General features: G+C 33.9%; 2 protein-coding genes across 2 annotated transcripts; one reads left to right on the top strand and one right to left on the bottom strand.

Moving 5' to 3' along the window:
- Positions 1-227: 227 nt before the first annotated feature.
- LOC140052645 (translation initiation factor eIF2B subunit delta-like) lies at positions 228-8,555 on the bottom strand. Its single transcript, XM_072098350.1, has 11 exons — positions 8,421-8,555; positions 7,485-7,708; positions 6,842-6,908; positions 6,159-6,256; positions 4,573-4,748; positions 3,856-3,963; positions 2,889-2,991; positions 2,662-2,789; positions 1,844-2,021; positions 1,071-1,251; positions 228-753 (listed from the first exon to the last, which is right to left on the bottom strand). The coding sequence occupies exons 2-11, from the start codon at positions 7,686-7,688 to the stop codon at positions 551-553; spliced, it is 1,446 nt and encodes a 481-aa protein (XP_071954451.1). The 5' UTR covers positions 7,689-7,708; positions 8,421-8,555; the 3' UTR covers positions 228-550.
- A 402-nt stretch (positions 8,556-8,957) lies between these two features.
- On the top strand, positions 8,958-14,017 carry LOC140052581 (uncharacterized). Its single transcript, XM_072098233.1, has 6 exons — positions 8,958-9,007; positions 10,309-10,538; positions 11,055-11,178; positions 11,475-11,663; positions 11,969-12,139; positions 12,671-14,017. Exons 2-6 carry the CDS (start codon positions 10,368-10,370, stop codon positions 13,642-13,644), a joined length of 1,629 nt encoding a protein of 542 aa, XP_071954334.1. The 5' UTR covers positions 8,958-9,007; positions 10,309-10,367; the 3' UTR covers positions 13,645-14,017.
- The last annotated feature ends 308 nt before the right edge of the window (positions 14,018-14,325 follow it).

Here is a 14,325-nt window from a genome sequence, read left to right as displayed (position 1 = left end):
TTGCTACAGTATATATGTGCATATATTGCATTATCATCACTTATAGAGTATTTGTAACCAGTTATCTCGAAAAATAAAAGGGTCGAAATTTTGTCATTTTTCTATAGTACATGGATTTTCCAAAAAGGCCAAAATATCCACTATTCGACTTAAAATGTGATTAGACACCACATTTACTCCCCATTTGTTTATAGGATTAACCATTTATAATCTTTTGGTCATTGGTATCTGTTTCGGCCATCAATCAATTAGCTTTAATTCCTCCACTAATTAAGTGTATTTTCTTTGTTTTGATAATGATTAAAACTTAATGCAAATGGTTTGGAAAACCATTCGCAGTCAGAGCCTTAAGTGAGCAACACTAATAAAGAAATTTCTTACACGTCTATATTTTGTACCTGTGTTTGAGTCTTTTGTGTTTTGCACGTTGTGTAATAGTAAAGGTCACACATACAGTACATACACATGCTTAGATTTGAAGTCAGTACCTTACTTTCTCTATTTATTCATACACTAATTATCATAATTTGGCTGTTCCATTTAATGTCATTTATCCTTCCACTGCACTTTTCATACGTAGCACAACTGGTACAGAAGTACATGGCACCATGCCTATCTCGGTAATCACTATATCAACAAAATCAGGTGGGGTGACGTCATATATTAGATTAAGTAGAGTCAAAGAGTCTATATTACGCCAATCACTTAGATATTTTTTTGGTTTCTCTGCATTTGTCAAGTCTTCAGGGTCACCTGGAAAAAATATTACATTTTTGTAAAAAATAATGTTTTAATAATCAGGAAATATGTAAAATTATGTAGCAAAAAAGATCGGAATACCTTACCCACAAAACACAACAATAGAGATTGAAACAACAATTAATACACCTACCAATTTCGTTTGCAACAAAGCTATCAGTTTGAGCATGCTCATAGAATATGTGGAATTATGTAGCAGAATAGTTGTATAAGAAACATTCAAAGTTAATAGTGTGCGATCAGAATACTGTACCTTACCCCAACACACAACAATACATGCTAGAGATTGAAACAGCAACACATACACCTACCAAGTTCGTTTGCAACAAAGCTATCCGTCTGAGCACGCTCACAGAATTTATACGTCTCACAGCAAACCAACACAGGAACATTATAGCTTTTAGCGACCATAGCTACATGAGATGAACCGACACGTGACATCACATAGCCATTGGCAAGAAGGGCGTGGGCTCCTAAGAACACCTTTGTAACCTATGGAATAAAAAAAATATATTGTTTGAAGGTTTGCATGGCGAAATCAAATGTTGATATAAAGTTTGCGGTACACCACGTGTATTAGTTCTGAAAAGAACTGTGAGTTTCTCAACATTTCTCTCCGCATTGCTTGTATCATTAGGCAAGACACTTTATTTAAATTTTCCTCTCTCCAGGTGTATAAAATGGGTACCGGTTAGATCACCTTTGCGATGATTACTAGCTGCACCATTATGGTAGTATGTTTCCATACGTGTTTGATCCAAAAATGACCTGGGTAATTGAGAGCTTGCTTATGTGTGCAATATAAGAATGAACTATTATACGACATCACCGTGTTCATATATGGGCACATGCTTTGTCAAATAAATTTTGATTGATGATGGGCTGGGTTCACTTGAGCCTGGTGTTTACACCTCATCTGATAAGACTTGTACCACCAGAACTACGATCTAAAGAGTGCCCTGGTTATGGTTGGGGCTTGCAGTGCTTCTGTATCAACAACTCTCAGCTTTTGTTACCACTCAGAGCTGACGACCCTCTTATCTTCCTTAATTGTTTCTGAATTTGATCAAAAAATAAGTCTCACCTCAGGCATCATATAAGATAAAGCATTAATAAGGATATAGCTGCAACAAATGCCATGGTTGACTAGTCTTCGTAAGCCTTCACGGCCTTCCATTTTTGGTCGACTATCAACGACAACTACTCTGAACTTCTTGTCTGAATTATGGGCATCACAAAGAACTTTTCGTAGCAAAGACGAGCTGTAGAAAGAGAAGAAATATTATATTGGGTTTTTAAGTGATAAGGATAATACTAAATTCTTAAGCTCTGTCTACACTATCAAACTAGTTGGACAAAAAAGTATGATGTTCCCAAATATGGTGGTGATATGCCTAAATATGGTAGTGCACATTTTTTTGTAACATTAAGTTTGATAGTGTAGACAGAACTTTACAATCATGATGTTCTTATATTTATCTTTCTTATTCCTATATGCTTCCAATTATCTATAACCAGTTGATATTTGATGAAATATTTATTGAAATAAGCAACACTTCTCTAACAAATTATATTTTACAAAGTTGGTGTAAGATCTCAACTGCATAATTCATATCTCTGACAAACTGAAAGATGTGAATTTAGGCAGTTTATAAAACCCTCTTACTTATGGTAAATGAAAAAATCCATCTCTCCCTTTTTGAACGCAGTTGCGTAATGCAGAGCCCTAAGTGGCCCTCCAACGCTGGGGGACTGGGGTGTTTTTTTTATAAATATTTTAATACTTGTTTTTCCCTTTGGGCACAGCTCAGGGGCCCCATAAGATTCAGGTTTTCTTGGGTTTAGCAAGTGAGCGCTTGTATTCGTTACACCACTGCTCATACGCAACAAAGCCCCACTTACCAGCCATAAACTAGAATAACATCTCCATCTTTGATCTTAGTGATGGCATAATTCTTGATCACCTCTCCAGCTAGGAAGATTTTCTCATTTAGATATTTATCTATAAATGTATACAGTTCTTCCTTTGCCTGTAAAAATAACAGTTTTTATTGGTTTTTCTACTAGGATGGTATATTCCTTATTCTTATGCATAAAAAACATTGTTAGAATTTATATCTGTTCATTACCTTTGTATCCGACATGTCAGATGGTATGTGTGTGATCTGCATTTTTAGGTTTTTTATGGCGTTACCCATACTCACTGACTTTGGCCGACATTGATTGAGGAAGCTGAAAAAATAATTTAACAGGTATTTTATTATTTCCTCTTTAAGTCGTATATGTTTCATTTTGTGATGTAATGTGTTGTAAAACCCTATGTGGTTCTAATCATGTTATGCTAACATTTTTTAGTCATTGTATTTTTTGTTTAAAGCTCTGTCTACACTATAAAATTATGTGCCAAAAAACTGTGATATGCCCATATATGGACAGGATGATGCCACTACCTTATATGGGCACATCACACTTTTTTTGTCAAACTAGTTTGATAGTGTAGACAGAGCTTTTAAAGCTCCAATTGTAGTGGAATTTTGCTATTGAGGCCATATTTCTATGCATACTTCTCTCCGTAAAGATGTCCGAGGAACACAGTTAGTTTAATCAAACTACATCTGCTAATATTGGAAAATACAGTAATAAAAATATAGAATCTATAGAGTATCACGGTGTGACGTCACAACGATAGAGGGCGCTGCATGGTTGCTAGCTAACCAAAAAATGCATTCAACGCTACTATGTTAATAACTGTAAAGATCTGTATTTCTATCAAATTATGAATCTTAGCTTGATTTTTTAAAACTTAAACTGTAGTTGAAGAATAAATAGATTATTAAAAACAAATATTTAGCGATCTTTTGAAATTTTAGTTTGTTTTTATTGAAAATTATTAAGTTTTAAAATGACTTTAATAATCCTATTCCAAACCATTGGTGACCTTGGAGTCACTCAGGCAGGTTAAACGCATTTTTGGTTGCGCTAGCAACCACGTAGAGCCACCTACCATCGTGACGTCAGCACCATGATACTCTATGTTATTTCTTATAACAATTTACAAAAAACGCAGTAGCAAAACAAACCAGACAAGAAGTGTACCTTATGTATGGCTTAATTCTGCTTTCTAGGTCTCTAGATAATTCTTTATCATCTGGTGTGCTGTAGTCTTGAATGACTCTCTTAAATGTGTTCATTAATGCAATACATCTGAAATAAAAAAGGTAAAATTATACCATGTTTTTGGTGTGATAATCCTCTATTGCAGCTCAAATAAAGCTATGTCAGAATTCATTCATTCATTAACTTATTTCCCCCCCCCCCAACCCACACTCAACAAATAATGAAAACATTTAGAGACTTAGTGAAGTACTTGGCAAAATATTGACACAGAGGGTGCATGTCATGTTGATATTTCAGCCTATGTTAAAAGAATACAAATTTTTCTTTTTGAAGTTATTAATGAGTTTGAATTTCAATATGCATGTTCCTAAGTATATACCTATTTATCTATATATATGGACCATATATGGGCATTTCACTACCATATATGGGCATTTCACTACCATATATGGGCATTTCACTACCATATATGGGCATTTCACTACCATATATGGGCATTTCACTACCATATATGGGCATTTCACTAACATATATGGGCATTTCACTACCATATATGGGCATTTCACTACCATATATGGGCATTTCACTACCATATATGGGCATTTCACTACCATATATGGGCATTTCACTAACATATTTGGGCACATCACACTTTTTTTGTTAAACTAGTTACAGTGTAGACAGGATTAAGATTACCTTGCATTTGAACCACAGATTATGCCTTCAGCATACTGCAAGCCAAGCTTGATGATAGCAGGGTGAATTTCACAAGATCCGAAGCCAAGAGCTTTTGTTAATGGCATCTGCCGCTCATATTGATCCAGGTGTGAAAACAGGCTTACTTTCTTCTGATGCTCAACACGTTGAGGAATCTGAAATGTTATTTCTCAAGTTAGAAGTAGGTCAACATTTCACTAATTATTTCAAAGTGTGATGTGCCCAAATATAGTAGTGATATGACATCATCGTGTCCATATATGGGCACATCACATTAAATTTGATAGTGTAGACAGAGCTTAATAGAAAATGGCAAACTTCTACACATGCTCATCGAAATAACACAAATTAGTTTGTGATATCTTTATTGCATAATCAATATATATTATGCATACAATTGTATAAATTAGGTTTTAGCAAAGAATATATATCACAAGAATGAGTAATCTGCGATTTTCCCTGTAACAGTAATATTGTCAATGTGGTAGGGCGCCGCCATAAGTGTGGATGTATCTGGGATGTATACAACTTTTTGTGAAGGTTTCACTAATCAAATGCTGGACCACCGGAGTATTTTCCGATGATAAAAATGTTATCAACTACATGCCAACATCATGTTAAATACTATTTGAATATTTAATTGTTCGTTTTATGCAATTTATTTAGTAAAAACTGCCGTATAAACAGTTTGATTTATCAACCGGGCGCTACGATAGCTTGACCGGGCGTGTTGGTGTTTACGCGTTTTCACGAAGGATAGTTTAATAATATTCCTATATTTAACTTGTTTCTGGTAAAACAAATAAATGTTAATGACATTTAACATTTTCTCCTATTAATAACATGTGTTTTATACTAATTTATATCATAAAAACAATATTTAATTTACCGGGCGTACAGTAGTACACGGCAATGGTAAAGAATAGGCCGTGCTGAGTAATATTCGTTGATTTTTGGTGTTGCTGTGTTAGGCCTTTTTTGTAAACTAACTTAGCATGTTAGTAAATAATTGTCTGTAAAAGTGAATAAACACTAGTTTGTTAATAAATATGTATTATAAAATAGTTTACAATTGCAAAAACTATTATCATAATTCTATTTAATGTGACATTTATCATGTCTATTAAATCAAGTCTTATTTAGTATGTATACATCCGCCCTTATGAGGGCGGGCATCACTCTCTGGAGCTCTCTGTTACAAATTTCTCATGCAAAAATCGCGGAATACTCATTCTTGTGAGATATATTCTTTGGTTTTAGACAAAAAGCTTTCGCTTCTCTAGATATACAATAGTCATATAAGTATAGTACATTAAGACAAGGCACTACCAATTAAATAGAGCATAAATATTTACAACAAAACAAAATGTTTATGGGCCAATTGGGGCTAAAGCTCTGTCTACACAAGTGGTAGTGATATGCACAGATATAGTAGTGATATGACATCATCATGTCCATATATGAGCACATCACATTTTTAGTGTAGACAGAGCTTATTAAGGTGAGTTACAGGGCATATCTTCCCATTACTTGATTTGTTACTTGCAAACATTAATTCTACCAACCTTTTGCTTCTCAAACCTCTTGTTTCTTCTCTTCAATACTTTAGGGTCATCTAATTGGTGATCCGCTGACACTCTAGGTGGCGCTTTTTGAGAAACTCCTACAAACACATTAATATTTATTATTATATTAAATTTAACATATTCAAATTCAACCAACTTTCACAGCCAATTTACACAGACGAGCGGTAACGGTAAGCAGAAAACCATGTAGCTTGTCCCATGTAGAATCTGTATCTACTGTATCCTGAGAGGAAACAGCCCGTCCGCTCCACGTTGTGTGTAAATAAATGGATAACATAGATTCTATATTTTTATTACCGTTACTGCTCGTCTGTGTAAATTGGCCTAAACACTATCTTTTCCCCAAAGTTAGTATTTGAAAAAAAAAAACTGTTAACCATGACTTGTGTTATGTAAAATAATGAAAAATCCTTCATGAATAATAGTATGCGAATACAGTACCGTCCTGTAGTACCATAGATAAGTCTTCAGTTTTAGTAAACTGAAACTCTATAAAATAATAACAACAGAAAAAGTGAAGGTAAAGATTTAAAAAGATAAAAGAAAGTTTAGATTTTAATTATGATTCATCACAGGTAAATAATTGTGTCACATAAAGTTTGATAGTGTAGACAGGGCTTAACACAGTCGACCGAGCAGTAATAAAGTGATGTTAAATTTACCTTCAGGTGGTGTTTTGGTTGTGCTGCCTTCACCGGCTTTCTTTGCTTTAGCTGCTCTTTGGGCCTCCTGGAAATTGAAATTAATCAGTACAACTTCAATACTTCAACATAAAATAAAGTAGTTTGTTACAGTCTGTAGCACATGTTTACAATTAATGAATTACTAATTTAATAGTGTACACCACCCATTAGAGCAGTATGGTATAATGGTAAGGGATATCAGACTAGCATGTGAGAGGCATGGGTTCGAGACCTGTCTGTGGCATATTGGTTGTATCCTTGGCCAAGTAACTTCCACTTGCATTGCCTCTCTTTTCAGATGGGACGTACAACCATTGGTCTTGTGTACATAAGTTACAAATGTTCATGATAGAGAAGTTGGGGGTTGATTTCTTTAAATGCTATGCTTACAGGATGTTGTAGACAGTAATGAGTAGGTTGGATGAAGTAGTGAAACAATTTTGAGTAATTTTAAGGGGTGGGTACGAAACACTTAGTGTCGGTTGGTATACTATTTAAAAAGAGTAGGGGATCATCTTCTTGTATGCTGATCATGGGCCAATAAGACACTTGAGAACTGTCTTGTACTGAATAGGACTCCCGGTATAAAGAAATCAAACGATCATAGCTCATAGCATTATACCTGTTTAGCTCTTCTCTCAGCTTTCAGCTCAGATTTGCTCTTCTGTGGAACTTCACTTTCCCCCTCTGCTGCTGGTGCAGCTGACGTTGTCTTGGGTTCATGAGGTACATTATGCTTATCTTTAGGCTTTTTTTCTTTTTTCGACTTCTTACTTTTCTTTTCACTGGTTGAGGTGTGCTTAGGTTTTTCTGCTACATCAGCCATTGTATATTTTCATTCTTGGTCTACAGATACAGAAATATATTTAAATAAATCAAGAATTTATTACATCCATTCTTTTTTAGCTTCAATGCCATGTCCTCGGCATAACTGGGTTTAGTTATTTTCACCATGGTCCATGGATCCAGTTTCCATTATTATTGCAGTTTTGCAATAGGGGTCTAGACATGTTTATTGTCACAGTAGGCCATTATTTTGTGTTGGACGTTCGACTACTAATTGTGAGATCGCATTTGCTTAGGCAAGATACTTTACTAACTTATGTTTTGCCTCTCTCCACCCAGGTGTATAAATGTGAACCCGGTAAGATCAAGACACAACTTTGCGTTGATTACTAGCTGCATTTATTGGAGTATGTTTCCAAAAGTGTTTGATCCAAAAAAATTACCGGGCTGGGGTAATAATGTTCAGTGCTTAAAATCCAGGATATTATTATAATTAACAGACAGTAGCCGTTAGTACTAGCTAGTTAGTAAGTAGAATTAGGGGCCAACCCTACTAGTAGAACCAGCCTGGCTAGCTGGGACCTAGACTAGGCCTAGTCCCTCCTCTCTAGCTAGATAAAGCCTGGGAGGAGGGCCCTGGCCTGGCTGGTTATACGGCGGCCTCTCTGACTAAACTAGCTAGGCCTAGCTTTATTATTAGCCTACTACTACTACTACTACTAGGCTTAGTTAATTTAGCTAGCTTCACCTAGTTTAAATTACAAAAATTTACCTATTAACCCAAACAATATTGTAAATATCGTCAATCACAAATCAGTATTAAATATGGACAATTTAAAATGTTTTCAACTTGCATCATCACCCATCATCATCGTATCGCACACACAAAACCAAAACACATCAACCGTGCAAAGTTGACCCTTGACATTCTCTGACCCAAATATGGGGGACGGGCTAACCCATTTATACAATGAGCGTGTACTTAACAAATCAAATTAGTATTATAAATAAGTATTAAGCCACTATCGATATCAATAATTTAATTTATAACGTATTAATAGTTATCACAATATTTAAACAAACGTAACGGACGAAATTTAAAAAAGATAACAACATCCCCATCCCCAAATGTAGGATTCCAAAATGCTACTGGTCTTACACACACGCTTCTTACAAAATTTACCTGATTGTAGTGATGATGCGCAATAAATACAATAATAAATTACAAAACAATCAATAACGGTATTCAATTGGAAATTTTACATAAGAAAATTAAAATGATAACACTTGTACTGTACTATTAATTTTTGGAATTCAGTAGGCCTAACTGGAGTTGGGCCAAGCTAAACAAATCGCAAGGTAGGTTCTGGATTAATTGGCTATATTTATTTATTTATTTATCTATTTATTTATTTATTTATTTATTTATTGTTTTTATTACTTTTTGTTTTCAATTGATTAGGGTAGACTGAGTTATTAACAGACCCACTTTTAGTACGTTCAGTCTACTATTGTTATATTTAATATGAAAAATAACTATAGGTTATTATTGATACTGAAATACTGAGATATATATATATATAATAGTATATCAAAACTGTCTACATTTAACTCTTAATATTAAGTAACTATACTGTACATGCGTACTACCAAAAATACGTCACAGTAGGTGCCTATTGCCCGTCAAACCAAATTTCGGATATCAATTTTTGTTTATTTAAATTCATTTAAAATAAATTAATGACAAATATATTTACATGAATTTAGGATTATAATTAAATAAACACAAATCAACCGACAGCGGAAACAAAATTGTGGGTTAATTAAAAAAATATTCATGGGGGTATTATACAAATCCGATTATGGTTGGGCGGGGTGAATTAATGGTTTGACAGCTTTCTTCGCCTAAGTAATTAGAGCTACTCTATTCAGCAATAGCTGGTTTAGGAGGATCGAACATTAATTTTTCTTCTTGGTCGCCTGAGTGTACTAAGAATAGAACTGTATTAAAACCACAATGGTGTATTTAATTTGACAATCATCTCAGTGAACACGCTATGGTATATTATACATTTCAATATTGAATTTATTGATTATGTCAACCTATATTAAATATGAGATTGGTTGACAACAAGTGCTTTATTTATCACATAATGTTATTATTAGAGTTATTATTATTATCATGGACGAAATATTTCCTCAGTGTTAATATTTATAAGGTTATTACATGAATATAAAATGACAACGCCAAAAAATATGGTGGTGATATGCCCAAATATGGTTATATATATTTATTTTTTTGGTTTTCTTTATTAGAGCACCACTAGTTGTAAAAGCTATTTTGCTTGTTTTGTGGTTGTCCCTGTTTTATTTCTTTGTTTTACAATGTTACAATTTTACTTTCGTGTGTCGTGCTTGAAATTAAATGAATATAAATATCAATATGACATCATCATGTCCATAGATGGGCACATCAACTGTTTTGTCACAGTTTGATAGCGTTAACAGAGCTTAATACAATACGTTGAAAAGTAAGTAATGTCAATATTACTATTTCATAGTCTAAAAATATTGTGTATAGTAAGTCTAGATAATAGTATGGTTGAACCATTATAAATAGAGAAATATTGTCAGCGAATTTCTTTTTCTTCTTTTCAAAGGAAAACAGTCAGGCGTGACTTCTTTTATATCTAAACCAACGAAACGAAACGGAGTTATTATGCTGGCCACATACGGTGTCTATACGGTTGATGAAATGGACAACATAGCCTGGTCGAAGAGAGCCTATACGCTCAACGAATTGCTTAATTCGTATAAGTTTCCCCTTATCGTACAGGTAGTGAGGGGACACTATGGATCTGAAGATACTGACTCGCTTGGAATGGGACAGGTTAGCAAGTTTTGTTTATTAGGGTAATGATAATGGTTAAATCGTAGAAATGGGTTTGCCTTCAATTATTTAAGCCTGTCAGACCGCTATTCAGGGTTTTTAAGGCCGGTGGCTCACCAATTGGAAAAATAGACCTGTAACTATATACTATTTCTGTTAACATCCCTGACGAAAACCAATATTTCTATATGTATCTATAGTAATTGCTCTGTAAACATAATAACAATAGTTCTTTTCAACGTCTGAATTGTTTGTTCTGTACTAGAGACTTCGTAGGCCTACGTACCAACAAGGAAACACTTTCAACTTCCTGATACCAACATCACGGAGAAGCCATGCAAACATTTACAAACATTTTTTGTTGTTGGTGATTATGGGACACATATATTTCCAACAGCGATTGCGATGTTATTTAAATATTAAAAAATTATCTACATGAAACATTCCTACATATGGATATTAATAACCATTTCTAGATCATACTGATTGTTTTATTTTGTATAAAATGTTTTATAGATTGTACGGATACATAGAAAACAAACTCAAAAAAGAGTAATAGCAGTTGAAGAACGAAGAGGTCGACGTATAAGTATACCACGTGATTACAGCATCCCGTTTGAACTCGTACCTGTCAGACGAGGTATGGATATTGATAATGGCAATAAAGTCTCTGTCTAAACAATCAAACCTAATGTGATGTGCCCATTATATTAACTCATGTCAGTACCATATTTGGGCAAATCAAAACCGTATTTAGGCACATCACATCTTTTTTTTGTGTCAAAATAATTTTAAAGTGTAGACAGAGCTTAAGAAGATGATGACGATTAGTATGATTAGGGAAATTGAAAGATGCTCAAAACCATAAAAAAAAAAAGACAGTATAAGATGATATACAATGATAACAATTAATACAAATATTTCTACGTCATGCAGAAACTAGACCACGCACACTAGACGAAATATTATGTGATCATGTACTCCCGGTCAAAGTTCAGTTTTCCAGACACATGAAGTTAGAATATCATGTTGACAATCAGGTAATGATCGATGAAGATTTTGGAACAATGGTAATTGAGGAAATCTACGACGAACCATATCTACAAGGAAATGCTATTAACTTCAGTAAGTTGATGTAAATTACTAACAAATAATTATAACAAATTTGTTTATTTCTTGTTCTGAAGACAACAAGCTAACAAACAACATTGGCAGCACAGTTTCAATCTTATTACATCATCCAAAACAATCCATCGAATAATAGCTACTACTAATGTTCAATAATCTTAAAATAAACCTCTAAGTTTACCTACAATTGACAGATTACAGATTATTACAAGCCTTTAGTTTGGTTATCAACCAAAGTTAAAACATCTCAACAAAGACTTTAATATTTCATTATAATATTATAACTATGCTTTTTCCCATAGGTGTTCTTGACAATGATATAATAGACATTACAGCGTATCTTAGATTAGAGTTCACTATTGCAGAGGGTCTGTTAGGAGATGACACACGGAACTTGTTCAAAACGATGTGTGATGATCTTGACTCCGTTGTTGAGGAAAAAATCGATTATAATCAAGATACAGGAAATCAACGTAAGTTTAATTGAGAGCAGACTGATGTCATCGGTAATTATATCAAATAGTTTTATTAGGATTATTTCATTTCATTTATTTCTTCAAAGAAAGATAAACAAATGCATAATACTGAAAGAACGTAAAAAAAGAGTCTAAACATTCGTATGACGGGTTCACTAAAACGCGAAACGAATCACTGGCAAGTGGCACACCAAAGCGGAATACAGTATTTTGTCAAACTAAAATGTAATGTAACTCTCAGAACCAATAAATAAAACAAGTCTATCAAAACTCTGAGTTTGACAAGAAAGGTTTTCCTAAAGTTGATTCAAATTGAGAAAGTTTGCAGAAATATAGAGTATCTACCACTTCATTTTGCAAGAACAAACCCGAGGTTACAAATAGAAGTTTGGTTCGCTAGTGTATACTAGGCATTTGAAAGAAAAATATCATTCTTTTCTAGTTGAAATTCCATGAATGAACTTTGAACTTAGTAACTTACTAAAGAAATGTAAATGGTAACGCTGTTTCGTTTTTATGTTCTTTCAGATATCGCAGTGTATTACCAAAGAAAAGACACCAAAAACTTTAACGTCAGAAGTACAATACCTGATAGGACATTGACAATCCACGTTTGTGACCCCAACTCTGTCGAAACATTCGCCGACGTTCACTCTCCAGAAATCAGAAGAGAAATTCCACATTTAGAAACAATTATTGATGGTACTTGGTCACAGAATCATGGAAATGATGAATTTAAATTCCGTGAATATATTCCAAAACATTTTACCAGCCCTAGACCTTCTTATATGCAAGATAACATTGTGTTCATGTCTGAATCAAAGTTGCAATCAGGCAACTTTGAAAGTAAACCGTGGAATGGCAGTTCTGGTTCTGCATCTGTTGTTTCTACAACATCATCTGCGTCATCGGTGGCTTCAACATCTAACATTGACAAAGTTTCTTACAAGAAGTCTGGCAAACGAAATAGCATACCAAGCAGTTTCAGAGCTCATTGTAAAGAAGATGTGGCAGAAGATGTTGATTCTCCAAGCTTAGGAAATATCAATACTGATTTTGAACGCCAAATGGAAGACGATAAATATCCAGGTCTTTTTAGAAGCTCAAATTTAATGAAAGTTAGTACAGGAGCTTTTCGAGTGGATACAAGAAGCAAAGAAAGGAATGAAGGTGTTTTCACACCCGGTATTGAATATGACGTCAATGAAAAGGGGAAGAAAGTGAAAATTAAAAAGAAGAAAGACAAAATCAAAAAAGACAAGAAAGAAAAACGAATATCGAAAATCCAGGACATTCCACGATCGTTAGAGGCGTTAAATGTAAACCAAGTTATTGATATGCTGACGCTTATCAAATTAGGCTCATATTCACCAACCGTCGCTATCGAAGGAATCGATGGAGCAAAACTGAAGACTATGAAAGTGGCTGAATACGAGACTAAGCTTGGTATGAGCCCTCAAGATGCAAATAGATTGGCAACTTTCTGTCTCAACACATTTTGAATTTCAACAACATATATTACTTAGGCCTATGTCAAGGTGTAACCAACATTGTGTTATTGTTTCTCAGGAATTTTTGAACGAAACTGATTTTTTTATATCATTAATCAGTGATGCCCTCTATATAATAAATATTTTAAATAGACTGTTGTGTGTCCAGCCTTAAAAACGAATAATGTACTTGCTTAAACTATGGAGAAATGAACTTGCCATGCTTAAAACATACTTTACCAACGTTATTATTTGACAAAATAAGCGGTATTATGCACGTAGGCCTATAGCCAAATTTGCCTTGCAGTATTTTCAATGTTTTATATATTATTGTAATTATAGTTATAGAATATGCTAATTTATCTAATAAAAACTGTATTTATATATCAATAAAATAATTGCTTTAATGTTAATTTTTTTTAAAGTTCTACTCAACAGTTTGAAATTTACTGATTCATCCTATGTTCAGCACCATGCAAGATGATAGAAACCACGTGACTTGGTCAAATGAAAACATGTTGACTATTATTTTAAGTGTTACAATCACAGCAGAAATGCATTTCCCATGATCTCTTCATGGCTATTATTATTTATTTCTTTATTGATAACTGGGGATAACAGTGTCCAACATGGCACACAATAGTAGGCGATACAAGCATAATAGCAATAACAAACGTTGATAATATTTTCACT

This window comes from Antedon mediterranea, chromosome 1 (genome assembly GCF_964355755.1).
Source record: "Antedon mediterranea chromosome 1, ecAntMedi1.1, whole genome shotgun sequence".
NCBI classification, from domain to species: Eukaryota; Metazoa; Echinodermata; class Crinoidea; order Comatulida; family Antedonidae; genus Antedon; species Antedon mediterranea.
The sequence above is the reverse complement of the archived record's forward strand: the minus strand, read 5'-3'. Positions and strand labels throughout refer to the sequence as shown.

What these genes read in the sequence shown, in the direction of transcription:
- LOC140052645 (XM_072098350.1), bottom strand. Translation starts at nt 7,688, where the DNA reads ATGGCTGATGTAGCAGAAAAACCTAAGCACACCTCAACCAGTGAAAAG. An exon ending in AGAGGTTTGAGAAGCAAAAG is followed by an intron (nt 4,749 to 6,158) that starts GTTGGTAGAATT and finishes ATAACATTTCAG; the next exon opens with ATTCCTCAACGTGTTGAGCA. An exon ending in AGAATTAAGCCATACATAAG is followed by an intron (nt 2,992 to 3,855) that starts GTACACTTCTTG and finishes TTATTTTTTCAG; the next exon opens with CTTCCTCAATCAATGTCGGC.
- LOC140052581 (XM_072098233.1), top strand. Translation starts at nt 10,368, where the DNA reads ATGCTGGCCACATACGGTGTCTATACGGTTGATGAAATGGACAACATA. An exon ending in AGGAAATGCTATTAACTTCA is followed by an intron (nt 11,664 to 11,968) that starts GTAAGTTGATGT and finishes TTTTTCCCATAG; the next exon opens with GTGTTCTTGACAATGATATA. An exon ending in TCAAGATACAGGAAATCAAC is followed by an intron (nt 12,140 to 12,670) that starts GTAAGTTTAATT and finishes ATGTTCTTTCAG; the next exon opens with ATATCGCAGTGTATTACCAA.